Below are 20,397 nucleotides of genomic sequence, written 5' to 3'. Positions count from 1 at the left end.
TATTTAATAAAAGGGACAAATGAGGGGGTGGGTTTCTTCCATAAATTTTATCATGCTAAATAACTGAAGGTATAGTAATTGCCCTGTTACTGTTAAATATAAAAATAGGGTTACAGCTCATTGGAGGAGGAAAGTCTTTGCCCCCGGGTTCACACAGTGAATTAGTGAAGGGTCCTTGAGTAACACACCATATTGAGAATGGCCTGATCAGGGCAAATCAAAGCATTTGATACTGCAAGGAGGAGGAAATCCCATTGACATGGCCATTCTGACATATCAAGTGTAGAATTAATCAAGCACAAAAAAATAAGCTTTTACAAGCAAGATTGTTATTTATCAATACACACTTTTTGGCAGTTTCCAGAAAGATACAACTCCAGCTATGAAGATAACCACTGAACACACACCCATTGCAGCTCCCAGAAGGGACCACACATTGAATTGGGCTGCAAGAGAAGAAAGTAATAGTTAGAGGAATATAAAGAGAGATAGTTATATTTTACTTGAACTGCAATTGTGTTCACATCATGCATATTACCGCTTCTAGGCATAAAGTGAAGGGATCCATCTCTCTTCAGCTCAATTGGGCCAGAAGACACAAACGCCTTTGCACCACCATCCATCCCTTCAGCACTGCGACCTACAGGAGGAATTAGGAGTCCATCAAAACAAATGGACAAAAACGCATGCAAAATGTCCCCTCCTCTCAAACAGAGCTCTTACCAAGCCTCTGTTTCCCTGGAATGCACCGTCTGCTACAGAGGCTGTCTGATGGCCGGTTTGAATCACATATCACAACACTGCAGTGGAAGTAAATCTGAAAGACAGCACACCTTGTCAAGTAAAACAAGCATCAATAGATCAGGCAGTACCATCATCCAATGAGGATTACTGAATTGAAAAACACATATATTGCATCATAAGTGTTTCTTGCAAAAGTGCAGTTACATGTTTTCATTCCAACTCACTAAAGATTTGAGAACAGTGACTATTCGTTGCTTGCAAAGCAATCCAAACCATGCATTGTGGTACAAGATCCCCATCCCAACACTCCACTTTACCTGTCCTTTCATTGCATCCCGGCCGCTTGTGAAGGAAAACATTTTCACTTCAAACCTCTTCAGATGGGAAGGGAACAGCACTCTTGCATTGCTGGAGACTGGGTGAAAGATGGTCAAGTACTCATCTGCAGAGTTCTCACAGCTAGAAAGAGAAAGTAGGTCAGGAGCACATCAGCCACAACTCCAATTCCTAGGTTTTGTAACAGCAATATCATATTCCAGCATCTTACCTGTCCACAACAACATCCCACTTTGGAGAGCTATTCCTGTCAACAGAATAGGTTGCCCAGCAGTTCTCCAAAAACAATTCAGCCTGTGGATCCCTGCTGTACAGGAGCTCTACCTCAAAATACAAGGGTCTTCGCAAGTACTTCACAACAGGGTAATCCCGAGCTCCATAGAAGTCATTGTAGGTTGAATCTGCAGAGATGCAAGGGAGAATTTTATAGGTGGAAACACACTACTAGAGCATCTATATTATTTCAATTGCCAAGTCCTACCCAATGCAAGCCGCATGATGACTGCAAGGTCCCCCAAGCCAGGCTGGACTACAGGTGCAGGATTATTCTGGTACAAGAACTGTACTACCTTGGTGTCATTGACCAGGTAGTGACAGGCAACTCTCAACCTGGAAAGAGGAGATGGGGGTTAGGAGAGTTTCAGGCTCAACCACAAGGATACTCAATTTGATTGCAATCCTTACCGGTAAGATGTGAACAGCACGTCATTCTCATAAGTCAGGAGGTTGTTGTCAAACTGGAAGAGAAATCACAAAAGGCTCGGGTTGCAATGAACTTGTAGATTTAGTATGGAGCTGCATACCAAGTTACAGACTAGCTAATATGGTACTCAGGATCATCCCCAGCTGTGTACTAATTTTGTACCAATTTTACAATTTAAAAATAAAAAGCGTTGGTTATGAATATTGCAATTTCATAATTGAACACTTTTGGGACCTCATGTTTGTTACAGTTAGTATGACACCACAAGTCTGTCTACAGAAACTGCTAGACTAATTTGGTATTGTTTTAGTAACCTCTAGGAGGGCAACAGCAGTAAATTTTGGATTTGTTGCAAATACACATTTGAATACACAGCTGGCAACTCTTGAGCTGCAATTGGTATTAACTCGTGTACTAGTTTAGTCCCATCCTATGTACTAGCCACGGGATCTTCCCCAGTTAGTACACTCCTTCCAGCTCACTGCTATTGACCCAAAAGTTCTATAGGCAGCACATGCAATGCCATAACCAAGAGACATGTGTCGCAGCACCTTTGTCAACTGGACAAGCAGTTAAATACAAAAAGGTGGCATCCTTCAGACGTACACAATTCATGCAAGTAATTCAGCTGATAGAAACACTGGTCACCATGGCTCCCCAGAGTGATCCAGGGTTGTTGGTCAACTTGTCAATATGTTGAACCTCCTCAAAATATGGTTTTAAAAAATGTGTCAATACTAACCCGTCTAGTTGTTCCACAGGAGTTGACATTGAAGTAGAAAACCGCATTGATAGCATCAGACTGAAGAGGCCGGCAACTCTGATCCCTTAGAGTTAGTTGACTTGGAGACAAGCTGGGGACAGATTCCACTTTCACAGCGAGAGCTGCCATAGTTCCATTGGTGAAGCAATCTGAAACACAGCATTTGGATCCAGGTTAAGGAAACAGATTATAGCTTCAATACCACTCCATGCAACCTTTGGCCAATCTCAAAAGCAGCTATTCTAAAAAAATGCTTGGTCTGCAGGAGAGTTACCAATCATCTTTGTAGGGAAACTGCAGGACAGAGAAAAGTCAGCCACCACAACCATGGTCCCAACATCCTTCAAGGTCAAGTCAAGCCTGCTTCTGATGCCCGAAGAACTGATCACCTACAGGAGACAATACATCAGGTCAGCAATGTGTTGAACCCAAGACAACTAAAAACACATTAAAGTTCCATCACTTACTTCATATGTGGCATCAACTGAATTGTATGGCACAGTCATCCAGAAATTGGTAGCATTGGCATTATACTTGTACAGGGCAAGCAGACTTCCACCAAGTTCTCTTGAGCCCACAAAAGGAACCCAGTTGCGACCCATGTTGCCATATGTTACCATGGTATAGAATGCAGCACCATCACAGTAGCCAGTTACTGTAGGTAGAACTGCAAGAGGAAAAGCAGTTGTCAGGGCAATGGACTGGATTGTCAGAAAAGAGTAGTTGTAGACCACAAACAGTCAGGCACTTACTGATGTCTTTGAGAATGGCTTCAACTACAGCAGGATGAGTAAAGGGTGTATTCTCTGGCACTATATTCAGCAAGTAGGTCAGGGGCAGAATGTAGGTTCTGGTGTCTGGAGGAGTTACCTGAAAGAAACATGGGTTTGTAGGATTACACCCAAAGTCAGACAGCAAGCAAGTGTTTTCAAAATGGCAATTGGATGGTTGAACAGGTGGGATGTTACCTTTTGCTTCACATTGGGGTCCTCAAATGGCACCTGGAGAGTGTAAGTCTTGGATCCATTGGGAAAGACATGCTCCTGGACATTATAACCTTTTAGGTTGGCTTCTGGCACAGTTAACGTCTCTGGTCCAACTATAATTTTGACCAGCTCCACATCAGGCAGGAATGTCCCCAGGGTCACATTGAACACTCTGGCTTTAGGAACAGTGTCTGAAATTAAAGCACGCAGTTAAATGAAGGCTATGAAGTGGAGCACTGCAACAAATCCCTTTGATTTACTGCATGTGGACAAGTTCTACATACTGTTTGTGACAACTGGTGGCCGAGGCATGAAAGGAGTGGTTATTGGATGAAGTACTGTGTACTTGGTCTTCTCAGGCCCATCTTGCCAGGTATGCTCCAGCATTGGTTCAATAGAGTAAGAGATCACATAGGTGTTGTCCACTACATGGCTCTGAAAGCACAGAAGCATCTTAGGAAGCAAGCTTTAAAATGAGAAGGATTTAGAAGATATTGAACGTCTACATACCTTGTAATATCCACCATCAGCTCCCACAGGAATTTTTACAGTGATTAGCTGGGGACCGACATCCAGTTTATAATCTCTACTATGAATCGTTGCAGGGTCAAGCTTGCGGCCATCAACTCCCATTTGAACATCAAGGGTAGTAATTTGTGGCGTCGGAACAAGGGGAGGTAGAACACGGGGAACATTCCATGTAATCATCTGTTCTGTGAAGGCTGTTCCATCTGACAGAAAGGAACACCATAGACTTGGTATAGAAAACACACTTAAACCTAGAACAGTTCTTGAGCACCGTTGCCCTCCATAATCTTACTCACCAGTAGGACATGTAACTGCAGTGTCCACCATCATGACCATCCATCTTTGCTTATAAAAGGTGGTTGATCTTAGCACAGCCATTGGTACAGTTTGGATCTGTTGGAGGGGAAGGGGAACTTTTACTAAAATAAAAGACTAAATCTACCTTCATTGTCTGAATATACTGTACTACACAACAATGAAGCCTAGACTACTTACCACCTGAGGCTGGCTTTCTGTGGAGTTGTATGCAGCTCTAACCAGAATTCGAGTTGGTGTAGTGTTTATGCCATAGCCATTTGTCATGGCCTGAGCAACAGTCATGGTTGTCTTTCTATTTGCTGGGAGATGGAACACAATTTTCCAGATGCTGTTGTCAGCAGCAGTTGCCTAGCAAAGAGAAAACCCCATTAGAATAGGGAGTTTGAACACAAAGCATCCCCAGTCTAAAGGATTTGTCACAGCATATGGCTTGTTTAATAAAACATGAACTAAAACTGAAGGGTGAAATGTATCACTGAAACCGTTATATGATCAAACGTCTCTAATGGAACAGAGAATCCTCAAATACAACTGCGTACGAAAGAGCCTATGTGAAAGCATGTGGTCTGGATCGGATACAGGCAGAGTTTGTAGCCACTCATTTGTACTGGACCTTAATATCAGTGTACCAAACTTTAGGATAATACTTGAAATTGCTCCTATACAGCAGACTTCAAAAAGGTATATCAGGACACATTTATCATGAAGGGTTTATAACCCTGCACATATGAAGCCACTACCTAAGTGGTTGAAATACAAAGCTTACACACTGACAAGAAAGTGTTAACTTCACCACAATCATGTTTTACCACAACAAATCACAGAATACGTATACAAAGCCAATGCCTTAAATGTTACACAATTCCAATATGACCACCCTCTTGGGAGACAGGTTAAAGTTAAGGGGGCCGTTAGATTTTGCTTCAACTAGATGAGACAGTAGAGTAGACTTTCAATTAGGCAAGACCAAGGGGATGTGAATGAAGCAAATGCAAAGTCACATGATTCTACCTCAGGGTATGCAAGGGACCAATCAGGATCATCTTGAACAAAGTTTGGCTCAATAAGTGGCACACCTCTTCTCACAGAAACCTAAAGAGAATTCACATTAGTCATGAGTGAAGCACTTCTGTAATGACAATTAAAATACCCACACAACCCAACAAGTTATACTGAACAGCATTATCACATCCCGATAGCCCTTACCTCCATGTAGTTTCTTTCACACAGAATCTCCCTCTCTGCCCATGGAGAATAGCGGCATGTCATGCTCTGAACATAGGAGGAAGCTGAAGTCATAGCACTGTTTGAGAAGACACTGATTTGTACTGTCAGCTTGTAGGTCTCATCATTCTGGAAACAAAGGCTAAAGTTAGTCCCAGCATGTCACCATTAGAAACACGTTTAAAAAGAAATATAATTAAAACTCACTGTGTTCTGAGCAAAGCAGCTCACCACAGAAGCAAGGAACTTGGCATTTCCCAAGAAGTCAACGGTTAAGCTATATCCACACTGTGCGGCCAGTCTTGGAGAGAGGGACACAAGCGCCCCCTTATTGTCTATGGAAAATAAATTAAGTTGGCCTTTTAAGAAACTGTACACGTGATCAAGCAAGGTAGAGATATAACAAAGTGAACACCCCCACCGCCACGTTCCATAAGCAATTTTGTAAAAACGAGTTATATTAATAGAATTATGCGCCCATTCGGAACAGTATGTTTAGAGTAAATAATTTATATTTCGGCGCACTTGCAGTCAACAAATCTGACTAAGGTTGTAGCAGCACAGGTCTATTTAGGGTGATCAGCAACATGCTTTTAAAGTTAACGCAAGAGTTTCATACACTGCATTTGAAAAAAACGAAGCCTTACAGCGCAGGAGTACTCTGTTCTTAATTCAGGTTATTACATTACGACTCAACAGGCTTTATACATCAAAAGCTTTCCATTCAAGAAAATTGATCACTCACCAATCACATTGATACGAAAATACTTTCCAACAAAAGACTTATCCAACATCATCATCATAACACTCCCTTGACATTCTGTCCTCACCGAGCCTGCAGAAGACAACGATACATGAAAACACACAACCGGCAAATAAACAGCAAGCTAAAAGAACAGATGTGCTGAAGCGACCGTTATCGTACCTAGAGGCGGGTTCTGCGTCCAAACTTCAGTGACTAACACTGCTAACAGCAATGTTATTCTGCATTGGAAGAAAAAAAACACGCAAGTGAGACACACACAATAAAATGAACGTTTCTAAAGTAGAGAATAGATCAACAATTACCCAAATCTAAGACAACACGGCATCATTAAATCCAAGGCAGCCCCAACCGTGAACTTCTTTCACCGTTATAAAGAACCAATAATAAAAACAAACCCGTCAGTAGTTAAGTTTGGTGTTCCTTAGAGCCCAATGGGTTTATAAAAGGTTCAGGTGCTAATGGGAGCTAATTAGCTGCAATTGATGCGCGCACCTCTTTCATATTAGTCCTCTAATTTTCAATCAGTACGTTAATTAAAATAAATAATAATAATAATAATAATAATAATAATAATAATAATAATAATAATAACCCATTTAGAAGATTGTACTTTGAATTTAAGTTTGGCAGAAGTACGTGCGGAACAAACTGGACTGTCACCGACAAGGACTGTCTGATTAAAGGCTCAGCTATGGAGGCATGTAGTAAACATATGCTTAGGTAGGCTAAGCATATATTAAAGTAGACAATTTATTTGAGGCCACTTGATTTAAGAAACAGTGCAAAGCATCTCTTTCGCATGTCAGATTTGCCATGACAGGGGCAGTCCCGGGGAATAGAATGACCAAGTGGCAAATGGAAAGCACAACGCTTAACCTGAAATACAACGCGCAGTATTGATTTAGAACAGAATCAACACAAATCGGATGGCGTGTTGGAAATTTGAATTGTAATCAATTTATTTAAGATTTGAAGTTCACATTTCAATTATTGAGCTTAATTACATTCATTATTTTATGTATAATTAATTCAATTAGTGTGTTGAGCATATTCAAATTGGCATATTATCTTCGAAAGTTGAGTTTTGTCTATTTGACAGCTGTTACTTCAATTCAAATGTTGAACTTTGTCGTTGATGTTTGACGCTCCGGCTTTTGCAGTTCACATTTTTGTTACATTCCACCTCTCATAGGTTTGAACACAAACGGTTTATTTGTGAAATTGTCAGATTGTTTCTTGTGTATCCAGCGCTCATCTGAACTAACTGCTTCAGTAGTCTGTTCCCGTGAATAGACAGCACATGCCTGAGGGGGTGTGTTCTGTACAGCTGTGCATTTGAGTAAAGTTTGTCGCGGAGTTTTAAACGTTCCCATGGCAACTGAGTCAACAAAACCAACATCATCACGCTTTGAGACGCAAGCTAAGGGCTAAGAAGTAAATGGTAAAAAGTGAAAGCAGTGTAAGTCAGTGGAATTTTTTGATTGTTTGATTTTATCAAATGTTCACGATAATCATGTATGTTCTGTAAATGCGGAATGCAATTAGTTGATATGTAAAAGCATGCATAAATGAATGGTGTCTATTCCTAACGCATCGGTAAAGTTCAGTATAGTGCCGCTTTTGTAGCAGCAAGCAGGCTTGTTCCGTCGTCTTGATATCACTATGTAACACAATTTTTGTTCCTGGGTAGTAGGTGTTATTTCCTAATTGCTTATGCCTCAAAAGTATAGAAAATGGCTACTATTCCCCACAAACTTTGCTTTTGTTACCAGGACAGTGATATTTTGAAATTTACCTTTTTCCAATGAGAAAACGGACGAATTTGTGTCTTTTGGTTCACATAAAGTCAGAATAAAACAACATATGAATCCAAATTAACATGTATTTATACTAAAGTAATACAAAAATGACTACAAAAGATTTAGAAGTGAGTAGTTTTTCGAGATTTAAGATTATACTGTAAATCACTTTCACGAATCAGCCCCCAAATGTAGTCTCCCATCATGTTCTCGTTATACTGTCCTTGGTAGCGGCGTTCAAAGTCCATTATATCCTGGTGGAAGCGCTCACCTTGCTCCTCCGAGTACGCTCCCATGTTCTCCTTGAATTTATCAAGATGAGCATCAAGGATATGGACTTTGAGGGACATCCTTCAGCCCATTGTGCCGTAGTTCTTCACCAGAGTCTCAACCAGCTCCACATAGTTTTCGGCCTTGTGATTGCCCAGGAAGCCCCGAACCACTGCGACAAAGCTGTTCCAAGCCGATTTCTCCTTACTAATAAGCTTCTTGGGGAATTCAATGCACTCCAGGATCTTCTTTATCTGTGGTACGACGAAGACACCGGTTTTGAACTTTGCCTCAGACAGCTTAGGGAAGAAGTCTTGAAGGTACCTGAAAGACCCTTCTCTTTACTTCTAAAGACGGCTGCTCTCTCTCTCCGGAGGAGTGGGTACGGGGAGCTCATGGCAGTGTGGCACCGGGGCGATGGATGAAGGAAGGTCCGGATACGTGATAGCAGGTGCATTCTTGCCAGTCCGACATTTGGAAGGGTCCATCATGCAGAAGTAGCAGTTGCTTGAGTGGTCAGTGGGTTCCCGCCAAATTCTTGGGATAGCGAACTTCATGGCTCTCTTTTCCCCTCTGTACCATCCTACAAAAATACATTTATTTCACCCATGACTAATGTGTAAGAGATTCTCGCAACATTTTTCATATATGATATATTTATTCAATAACATTGAAAATTGTAAAACATTTTAAAATTAAAAACTTTTACAATTTTAAAAATTTTAACAAATTTTATAACATAAAATTCCGAGCAATAATTGTCCATCTTACCTTCCAGAGTTTTTTTTTGCAGTGCTCGCAGGTGAAATGAGGTGCCCAGGGTTTGTCTTGATCCCCGACAGGCATGCCAAAATATGCGTTGTAGGCCTCACACATCTTAGCAGATGCTTCCACGGAGTACTTTTTCACTCTTGTCTTGATAAATTTGCCGCAGACATAGCAAAATGCGTCTGCCGGATGCTTGCAGCCTCTTGATGCCATCTCAGAAAAATGCAGATATGTATCCACTTAGGCAGCTGGAACTAAACTGAACTGGTGGGCTTAAGGCCCCTGTATTTATACTACTATTTATATTACTGGAAAGTTCTAGAAAGTTCTAGAAGTTACTCCAAGTTTACTCAGCACTGAATCTATCTGGAATGTTCTGGAAAATAGCTAAATTTCAAAATATCACTGTCCTGGTCACAAAAGCAAAGTTTGTGGGGAATAATAGCCATTTTCTATACTTTTGAGGCATAAGCAATTAGAAAATAACACTTACTACCCAGGAACCAAAAAAAAAAAAAAAAAAAAAAAAAATTGTTACACGGTGATATCTGCCTCCGGTGGCTTCTTTGAGGATTGCGAACAAATTGTGACTGAAAAAAAGATCAAGAATGTACCAATCTAGCGCGAAGAAGCGTAAAAAGAAAAAAACTGAGGAAGAAAAACAACATGAGAAAGGTATTGTATTATTTGATTTAGCTCCGTTTTTATTGCTGTAGCTTGCTTGCATGCTGGCTGTGCCCAGGCGCGTAGTCACAGTGTACACATTGAGGCAGCCGAGGCCCTCGGTAAAAATCGACTCAATTCTTAATTGTGAAGACCAAAATAATAATAAAAAATGTACCCACTTTCTTTTTTAAGAGTGTAAAATTGATATATATATATATATATATATATATATATATATATATATATATATATATATATATATATATATATATAATGTTATTTTTTATTTCTTCACATTACTATAATCTCGGGCTGTGTATTTGCATCTATAGCGACCCGGCCTGTGCGCCAGGCAGCACCGGGACCTCTGGACCGGTTTCCCCCGCCTGAAGTACTGTACTACTTCCTATCATCGATTTATACAGACAAAAGAATATTAAAGTTGAGTGAGAAACTGTGTGCTAAACTCTTTCAAAGCAGGAGTCACAGTGTCAGCACCCGTCCCAGCAGTATCAGCACCAGTCTTACCGGTCAGCAGCAGTTACCAGTCCCAGCAGTGTAAGGCAACTTAAGTAGCAGTGAACCAAATGCAAGTCAATAAAGGTATGAACCCATCTACTTATTAATAGTGATGTTATATTCTTGTCCTTTTAAAATCACATATTTCTGACAGTGTCAATATCGTCATTGTAGGTTGCTGTGGTTTTGCTGGGAGACAATTAGTTTTGATCTTTGAAATAATATGGGTCATCAAATTTTAACATTAACATCATCATCCAAGAGACTTAATATTGCTTTGCAGTTTACACGAACAGTCTCCAGGCTTTGTAAGATGATAACTTTTACCTTTGTAACATGAACAGGATCTGCAAGAGGTTTGTTCAACTGTTTTTTTTTTTGGGGGGGGGGGGTTCAAACCAAATCCTGCTTAGGGCCCCCAAAAGGCGAGAAACAGTCCTGTCTATTACCAGTACAAAACACACACACACACACACACACACACACAGGCAGCAGTTGTACAGTGTTATACAAGGAAAATAACAAGATATACTCATGACACATTAAGTGTTGAGATGACGATATCACATTATTTTTACATTAGTAGACTATTATTTATTTTACAGTTGTCACACACAACCTACATAAAATAATAATAATAATAATACACATTTCAAGAATCACAAATGTATACAAATTCTGCCACCCTTTTATACAGTTGGGTTTTTACTGGAACAATCTAGGAGGTAAAGTAGTTGCTTGCTAGCTGTCTGTCTGTCCATCCATCTAGTGCAGGAGTTGTTAACCCATGGTCCTAAAGAGAGCCTCAATCCTGCAGCGGCTCCCCTATAACTTTCCTGCCGTATCGGAGCGCCTGTCAGTCTGCGAGTGAACGGCGGTGTGAGCCGTGTCTTAGAGCGCATAACCTTCAAAGTAAAAAAAAAAATAAGATCCGTATTAATTTGGAATAGCATTAAAAATTGACATAGACGTCTTCTTTTCATCCTTTCTTCATTCATCCCTTCCTCTTTTCTTTTGATATTTAGCGGAGAAATTGAACTTTTTATAGACCTCCTCGGAGTCTCCTCCCCCCTCCCTCGCTTCTGAGCTCCGTCAGCGGGCACAGTGCCGGGTTTTGTCCCCCGCCTTCAGCGCACAATGCCCCGGCTTGGCCCGTGTGGGTTTCCCGTCGCAGCCCCCAAGTGCTTCGTAGGCAGTTGCCCTCTATAATAGGCGCAGTCGAGCCGAAAGAGAGCACCAGACTCCAGCGGAGAGATAGCAGCAGCAGCGCCGCACACGAATACACCCGGCACAGAGTAGAAATGGGGACTCGGTCGAATTTACGAAGCGGTTCCCGTACTCGAAATGTCAAAGGTAAGTAAAAATAAATACTGAATCTTATAGCAGTATGGATTTACATTGACAATGACGTGTTTGATTTATTTATTTATTGTCATTTATTTTAAGTCTTTGTTAAGTTTAACACGCAGTGAGGAGCAACTAATAACATAAATGAGCAGATAGACTTCGTTTGTTTATTTTTTTTCATCTCTTTTCAAATATTCATTTATGTACTTTGAAATGTTGATCATTCACATATATATATTCAACACAATCTATATTATATTATTAAATATACGGGGTTAGTCTATGTATGTATTTCTTTGTATCGCTTGTTTTGAGTTTGCGAACATGGTCCTTTTAGTATTCCTTATTTTTAGTCGTTTTCCGTTTGATAGAAATTTCAGACATGCTCAATCCATATCAGGGTCAGCTGCTGCTGTGTATTATAAAGAGATTTCAGACATGCTCAATCCATATCAGGGTCTGCTGCTGTGTATTATAAAGAGATTTCAGACATGCTCAATCAATATCAGGGTCTGCTGCTGTGTATTATAAAGAGATTTCAGACATGCTCAATCAATATCAGGGTCTGCTGCTGCGTATTATAAAGAGATTTCAGACATGCTCAATCCATATCAGTATCTGCTGCTGTGTATTATAAAGAGATTTCAGACATGCTCAATCAATATCAGGGTCTGCTGCTGTGTATTATAAAGAGATTTCAGACATGCTCAATCAATATCAGGGTCTGCTGCTGTGTATTATAAAGAGATTTCAGACATGCTCAATCAATATCAGTATCTGCTGCTGTGTATTATAAAGAGATTTCAGACATGCTCAATCAATATCAGTATCTGCTGCTGCGTATTATAAAGAGATTTCAGACATGCTCAATCCATATCAGTATCTGCTGCTGTGTATTATAAAGAGATTTCAGACATGCTCAATCAATATCAGGGTCTGCTGCTGTGTATTATAAAGAGATTTCAGACATGCTCAATCCATATCAGTATCTGCTGCTGTGTATTATAAAGAGATTTCAGACATGCTCAATCAATATCAGTATCTGCTGCTGCGTATTATAAAGAGATTTCAGACATGCTCAATCCATATCAGTATCTGCTGCTGTGTATTATAAAGAGATTTCAGACATGCTCAATCAATATCAGTATCTGCTGCTGCGTATTATAAAGAGATTTCAGATGTCAATCAATATCCGGGTCTGCTGCTGTGTATTATAAAGAGATTTCAGACATGCTTAATCAATATCAGTATCTGCTGCTGTGTATTATAAAGATATTTCAGATGTCTCAATCAATATCTGGAGCAGCAGTGTGGAGTAGTGGTCAGGGGGGCTCTGTACTCTTGACCGGAGGCTCTTGTGTGGGTTCAGTCCCAGGTGGGGACACACACACTGCTGCTGTACCCTTGAACAAGCAGGTACTTTACGTAGATTGCTCCATTAAAAAACCCAACTGTATAAATGGGTAATTGTATGTAAATAATAATATCACAATTGTAAGTCACCCTGGATACGGGTGTCTGCTAAGAAATAAAATATCAGAGTCTGCTAAACAGTAGAATGTATGCTGTGCCATAGGAGTCTCATTGAAACTGCTGTGTCATAGGATTCTCATTGAAACTGCTGTGCCATAGGAGTCTCATTGAAACTGCTGTGCCATAGGGAGTCTTATTGAAACTGCTGTGCCATAGGAGTCTCATTGAAACTGCTGTGAAATAGGGAGTCTCATTAAAACTGTTGTGCAATAGGGAGTCTTATTGAAACTGGCATAGTCTTTTTTAACTGAAGTTTATGCCATAGGGCTTCATCAGCAGGTTACAAGCTGACAAGCTAATTATTAAGTTGTATACCCTGTGTGTGTGTGTGTGTGGTCATGTCTCAGTGAGTGTGTGTGTGTTTCCCTGTGTGTATGTGTGTTCATGTCTCTCTGTGTGTCAGTGTGCGTATTTCTCTGTGCATGTGTCACTGTGTGCGTGTTTCAGAATGTGCACCTGTGTCTCTGCGTGTCTATGATGTAAACCAATCATTCTGGTTTTCAAACAGCTTGCAGGGCAATAGTGAATCACTCAAATTGTGAATGAATGTGTAAATAAATAAATTAAACAAACTAATGAGAGAGTGGGAGGGAGAGGGAGGGAGGAAAAGGAAGTGAGAGAAAGAACAGCAAGAGGGAAAGCGAGAACGAGTGACTCGTTTGGAAGTGTAAAGGGATGAACTAATGAATGAATCAACAAATTACTCCCTGGAATTCTGGAGACTGAAAGATAGATAGAAGTTTATAACCGTTTGTCTGAGGGATGCTGTGACAGGAAATGTGGAGTAGTGGTTAGGGCTCTGGACTCTTGACCGGAGGGTTGTGGGTTCAATCCCCAGTGGGGGACACTGCTGTTGTACCCTTGGGCAGATACTTTACCTAGATTGCTCCAGTAAAAACCCAACTGTATAAATGGGTAATTGTATGTAAAAATAATGTGATATCTGTATAATGTGAAATATCGTATAATGTGATATCTTGTAAGAATTGTAAGTCGCCCTGGATAAGGGCGTCTGCTAAGAAATAAATAATAATAATAATAATAAAATGACCGAGGTTGAGACTCAGAGACAGTTTAAATGTTCAAAAATAAAGTTTTTAATAAACAAAAATACAAAATAAACCGGCACAAGGGCCAAACAAAAAGGTTTTAAACATAAAATAAACACAAAACAAAAAAAGCAAAACTTACAAAAATAAAGGTTTCCAGGCTGGGCTTTGCCTTCACTGGATTAAAAAACAAACAAACAGAAACCCAGCACACACAAAACACTCTTGTTTCTTCTCCTTCTAGAACACTCCCCCTAGCCAGGGCCTCTCCCCTAGCTTTTATCCCCTGTGGCTGGAGCCCAATTAATAAATAATTGCTGATTATTCAATTAGGGCTCCAGCCACATTCTCACATGTTTTCCTGGCACGGAGGAATTTAACCCCCTCCCTGCCAGTCCCAACCACGTTCTTAAAGACGGGGCAGTCCCCCGTCACAAATGCCTTTTCAAGCAGTCACCCCCTCAAATGTTAACATCAAAGCATATCAAAGTTTAATTTCTTTTTTTTTTTGGAATCGTCAATTATTTTTACCCCGTGATTTCTCCCCAATTTGGAATGCCCAATTGTTTTTAAGACAGCCCCTGTCTCACTGCTTCTACAACCCCCCCCCCCCCCACCTCCACACCTCCCCTCCTCCCCCCCCCCCACCCCCGCAGTGACTCTTTCTCGGCTGGGAGAGGCTGGAGACAGACAAGCGCACTCAAGCTTTAGTCCTCTGAAACAACACCGTACTTCAAACTGTCAAGTCAAGCTGTCCACTTTCTTCTTTCTTTGTTTTTTTGTTTCTTTCTTTCACACTGCAAGCCCAGTGTAACACAGCCGGCTCACAGGCAGGCAGGCAGGCAGGCAGGCGGGCGTCTGGCCACCCACATGAGTCACTGGTGTGCGGTGAGACCGTGATTACCCAGCTGACTTGAGCCCCCCTGCCTGGGTGGCACTCTGCTAATTGTGCACTGTCCCCTGGGAGCCCCTTGGAAATCCTCTAGGAATCCCCTAGGTACCTCCTAGGAGCTCCTGGCCACAGCTGGCGATGGCATAGGCCCGGATTCGAAACAGTGCATTCTGCACTCCAGGGTGTGCCTTTACAGGATGCACCACTCGGGAGTCCCCCATTATTGTTAAAGATAATAAAATATTATAATCAGATTTGTAGGTCAACAGATCCACCATAAATAAAGCTGCTTCTTGTTCCTGATGAAGTCATTTCCACCGTGCTGCTGATGTGCTGCTGTGTGAGAGTGCTAATCTGGAGTGAAATGTGTTCAGGCTTTCACACACGCACATTGAGAGAGACACACACATTGAGAGACACACATACGCACACTGGAGCACACACACACACATTGAGAGAGACACACACTGAGACACACACACATTGAGAGACATACACTCACTGGAACACACACACATTGCAAGAGCAACACACTGAGACACACACACACATTGAGAGAGAAACACACTGAGACACACACTGAGAGAGAAACACACTGAGACACACACACACATTGAGAGAGAAACACACTGAGACACACACACACTGAGAGAGAAACACACCAAGACACACATTGAGACACACACACATACACACATTGAGAGAGACACACACTGAGACACACACACACATTGAGAGAGAAACACACTGAGACACACACATTGAGAGAGAGACACACACACACACATTGAGAGAGACACACACTGAGACACACACACACAGAGAAACACACCGAGACACACACTCACACACACACATTGGGAGAGACACACACACACATTGAGATAGACACACACTGAGACACACACACACATTGAGAGACACACACACACATTGAGAGAGACACACACTGAGACACACACACACACACACACATATACACACACATTGAGATAGAAACACACCGAGACACAGACACACATTGAGAGACATACACACACACACACACACACACACTCATTGACAGTGTTCTTCTCTATTCATTGTCTTCCCTGAATTATAGAAGGCGTTCCTGTTTTTCCGAGTATTCGGGTTCCTCTATAAATGCCACCAAAGTTTCCGAGCCTCTCTCTGAGTGACTGTTCGCCCAGTCAGTTCTGTTATGTGCTGAGAATATTATATCATTGGGTCAATCGGGGTCAGGGGTCACTCTTAGAGAGATCTATGACAGACAACTGAATAAATGTTCATTGAGACATGACTTCAAATCTGTCTGTATATTGGTTTATCTGCCTTTCTGTCTTGTCTGTCATTCTGTTTATCTATCAGTCTATCTCTCTCCCCTCCCTTCTGCTCTCTCACACTCTCTCCTCTCTCTCCCCACGCAGGCTCGGTGTCTGTCTGGCTGTTGCTCTGGCTGGCAGTCTGCTCCCCTAGCCCTGCCTATTCCTGCCCCAGGCTGTGTGTCTGTTACCCCTCCCCGATGATGGTCAGCTGCCAGTCTCAGAACTTCTCGGCGGTGCCGGCCGGCATTCCCTATGACAGCCAGAGAGTATTCCTCCAAAACAACCGCATCACAGAGCTGCAGGCAGAGTCCTTCGGCTTCCAGACACAGGTACCGTCTTGCCCTGTTCACACTTCACATTTATGGGTAACCCCCTTTTCTCCCCCAATTTATAAATTGTTTTTAAGACTATGTCTGCCTCACCACTGCTGCTGCTGCTGCGATCTCCCCCGCAGTGACTCCTTCTCGGCTGGGAGAGGCTGGAGATAGACAAACACACTCAAGCTTTTGTCCTCCGAAACAACAACGTGCAAGCCCACACAATAATCTAAATGTAATTCAATTACATACTTATTTTGTTCATATATGCAGTCTTTTACAGAGTTTTTTAAACATACATATATAATTACAGGAAGGTAGGATGTTGGAGACAAATAGAAAATGTATGGGGGGGTCCATCTTTTAAGAGACACTATTTGACTGTCCCTTGAGTGCAGGTCTCTTAATACATGTTTGACTGTAACTTGAAATTGAGCTTGAAAATGATCTTCCTCTCTCTCCCCCACCTCTCTCTCTCTCCCTCTCATCAGGTCCTGTGGCTCTACTCCAACAACATCAGCTCCATCAAACCCGATTCCTTCAGCGACATGCGAGATCTGGAGGAGCTGGACCTGGGGGATAACCCCTCCCTGCGCACCCTCCATCCTGACTCCTTCCGGGGGCTGGACAAGCTGCAGAGCCTGCACATATACCGCTGCCAGCTGGGGACCCTGCCCGGAAACATCTTCAAAAAACTCTACAGCCTGCAGTTCCTTTACCTGCAGGACAACCTGCTGCAACACATCCAGGTGAGAGAGAGACAGAGAGAGAGAGAGAGAGAGAGAGATTACAAAGAAAAACACCAAACAATGCATGCAGGGCTGAATTAGGCCTTTATCCATTGATTATTAACATCCAAAAAAGAGCATTAAAATACTGGATTCATCTAAAAACTAGTGATCCAAACTCACTCCATCATAAAGCCCTGCAATACCAAGAGCTCAGCCCAGAAAAGAGTCCCCTCAGCCAGCTGGTCCTGAAGCTCACTGAGCTGAGCAACACTGACATCAGTCAGCTTCAGGACAGCACTGCAAAAACAATTCCAATTAGTGTAAACCAAATTATAAAACACCTGAAACACTCCTATCTGGACCATTGGGATACAAATACTAAAACACAAAACAAACTAGAGTGCTATCGGACCCTAAATAGAAATTACACCCTGGCAGAATACCTGGTAACTGTCAGAAACACAAAGCAGAGGCAGATCCTGACCAAATACCGGCTCAGTGACCACAACCTGGCCATTGAAAAAGGCCGACAGAGGCAAACCTGGCTGGCCAGGGAGAACAGGCACTGTGGTCACTGTGAGACAGGAGAGGTCGAGACAGAGATTCACTTCCTGACACACTGTGAAAAATATAAAAACATAAGGGACATTTTCTTCCCCAAATTCTGTGATTTAGTCCCAGAATTCCCAAAAATGTGTGATACCCAGAAGCTGTCAATCCTGCTGGGGGAAGACAAACACACAGCCAGACTGGCTGGTCAATACGTGGAGACCTGTCATAGCCTGAGGGACAGACCGTGAACACGTCACACTAGAGAGGGAAAAGAGAGAGGGAGGGAGGGAGGGATTCTGTTTAATATAGAAAGAGGGAGGGAGGGAGGGAGGGGGTATTGTATAATTGAGGGAGGGGGGATTCTGTTTAATATAGAGGGGGGAAGGGGGTACTGTTTGATATAGAGGGGAAGGGAGGGATTCTGTTTACTGTATTAATATAGAAGGAGGAGGGATACTGTTAGTATTAAGAAAAATTCTTTGTCTGTATATTTGAGTTGGTTATGCCATGTATGTGCTTTGGCAACACAATTATTTTTATTGTCATGCCAATAAAGCCAATTTGAATTGAATTGAATTGAATTGAGAGAGAGAGAGAGAGAGAGAGAGAGAGAGAGAGAGAGAGAGAGAGAGAGAGAGAGAGAGAGAGACCTCCTATCTAATACAGTGCGCCTCCAACCCTGCTCCTGGAGCCCCCCCCCCCATCCTATCTAATACAGTGCATCTCCAACCCTGCTCCTGGAGCCCCCCCCATCCCCCCCCATCCTATCTAATACAGTGTGTCTCCAACCCTGCTCCCGGAGAGCCCCCTCTATCCTATCTAATACAGTGTGTCTCAATCCTGCTCCTGGAGAGCCCCCTCTATCCTATCTAATAGAGTGTGTCTCCAACCCTGCTCCTGGAGAGCCCCCTCTATCCTATCTAATACAGTGTGTCTCAATCCTGCTCCTGGAGAGCCCCCTCTATCCTATCTAATACAGTCTGTCTCAACCCTGCTCCTGGGGGGGAAGGGGTGACAGGAGGCAGATACATACAGGAGAGCTATAACACAAATAATTTTAATTATATAATTTAACATACAACTTTTTGGTAGTACTGAATTTTCATGTGCCAAATATCAATCTCTGTCCCTCCCCTTCCCCCTCCCTCTCTCTCCCCCTCTCAGGACAATCTCTTCTCAGACCTGGTGAATCTCACTCACCTCTTCCTCCACGGCAACCAAATCCGAGTCCTGTCTGAAAATGTCTTCAGAGGGCTGGTCAACCTGGACAGGCTCCTCCTCCACGAGAACCGAGTGCGACAGGTCAACCGCAAAGCCTTCAGGGACCTGGGTCACCTCACCACCCTCTTCCTCTTCAACAACGCCCTAACAGACCTCCCTGCTTCGGCCCTCTCCGATCTCTCATCCCTGCAGTTCCTCAGACTCAACGGAAACCCCTGGAGCTGCTCCTGCCAGGCCCGCCCTCTCTGGGAATGGTTCCGTCAGGTCCGGATCTCCAGCTCCGAGCTCCTCTGCGCCGGTCCCGAGGAGAGGAAAGGTCTAGATTTGAGGTTCTTGAGAGAAATCGATTTCGCTCCCTGCCCCATGATGCCTTACTATCCGAGAGCCCGCGTCACTTACACCTTCAGCACCAGAACGAGATGGTGGTTCCCCAAATCGGGCAAGGCAAGCGGGGGGAATTCGGACAAATCTAAAGGCTTGGATGGAAAGAAAGGACAACAGCAAGACAACAGTTACATCAGTCCAGATAAAAGTCAAACCAAAAGTTACGAAGCTGAGTCCACATTGACGAAAGTTAAAGAGCAAGACTACTGGGAGAAATATGAAAACGAAGACTCCACTATTCGTTGTTACAAGTTGGATTGTTTGAAAGAAGCAAACGGGAAGTCCAGAGGCGTTTGTCCAGAAGCGTCCCTCTTTCTCCTCTCTCTCTCCCTCACTCTCACCCTCTCCCTCTCTCTCACCCTTCACTTTCTTTTTCCTGAAACCATGTGAAGAGCATTTGTGAATTTCCCCTTAAAGTCTATATTGAAAAGATATTACGATTCAATTACTGCTCTGCAGTGTTGAGTTTCCTATAGACCAGCTCTGCTCTGAAACTGCTGTGTGATAATGAGTCTTATTAAAACTGCTGTGCGATAATGAGTCTTATTAAAACTGCTGTGCGATAATGAGTCTTATTGAAACTGCTGTGCAATAGGGAGTCTCATTGAAACTGCTGTGTGATAGGGAGTCTTATTGAAACTGCTGTGCAATAGGGA

At 42.5% G+C, this 20,397-nt stretch overlaps 2 protein-coding genes across 2 annotated transcripts; one reads left to right on the top strand and one right to left on the bottom strand.

The window, feature by feature from the left end:
- Positions 1 to 1,812: 1,812 nt before the first annotated feature.
- LOC131705156 (uncharacterized) lies at positions 1,813 to 6,781 on the bottom strand. The gene is made up of 15 exons (XM_059007404.1): positions 6,671 to 6,781; positions 6,528 to 6,586; positions 6,348 to 6,437; positions 5,810 to 5,937; positions 5,585 to 5,731; positions 5,390 to 5,470; positions 4,556 to 4,726; positions 4,357 to 4,453; positions 4,043 to 4,263; positions 3,817 to 3,967; positions 3,515 to 3,723; positions 3,299 to 3,416; positions 3,014 to 3,213; positions 2,821 to 2,935; positions 1,813 to 1,817 (listed from the first exon to the last, which is right to left on the bottom strand). The coding sequence occupies exons 1-15, from the start codon at positions 6,694 to 6,696 to the stop codon at positions 1,813 to 1,815; spliced, it is 1,818 nt and encodes a 605-aa protein (XP_058863387.1). The 5' UTR covers positions 6,697 to 6,781.
- Positions 6,782 to 16,640: 9,859 nt separating this feature from the next.
- On the top strand, positions 16,641 to 20,110 carry LOC131705319 (reticulon-4 receptor-like 2; the record flags this gene model as incomplete). Its single annotated transcript, XM_059007750.1, has 3 exons — positions 16,641 to 16,865; positions 17,345 to 17,602; positions 19,301 to 20,110. Coding segments are annotated over 3 exons (1,293 nt in total), but the record flags the coding sequence as incomplete, so codon positions are not given.
- Positions 20,111 to 20,397: the final 287 nt, after the last annotated feature.

Source organism: Acipenser ruthenus, chromosome 35 (assembly GCF_902713425.1).
Source record: "Acipenser ruthenus chromosome 35, fAciRut3.2 maternal haplotype, whole genome shotgun sequence".
NCBI lineage: Eukaryota > Metazoa > Chordata > Actinopteri > Acipenseriformes > Acipenseridae > Acipenser > Acipenser ruthenus.
The sequence above is the reverse complement of the archived record's forward strand: the minus strand, read 5'-3'. Positions and strand labels throughout refer to the sequence as shown.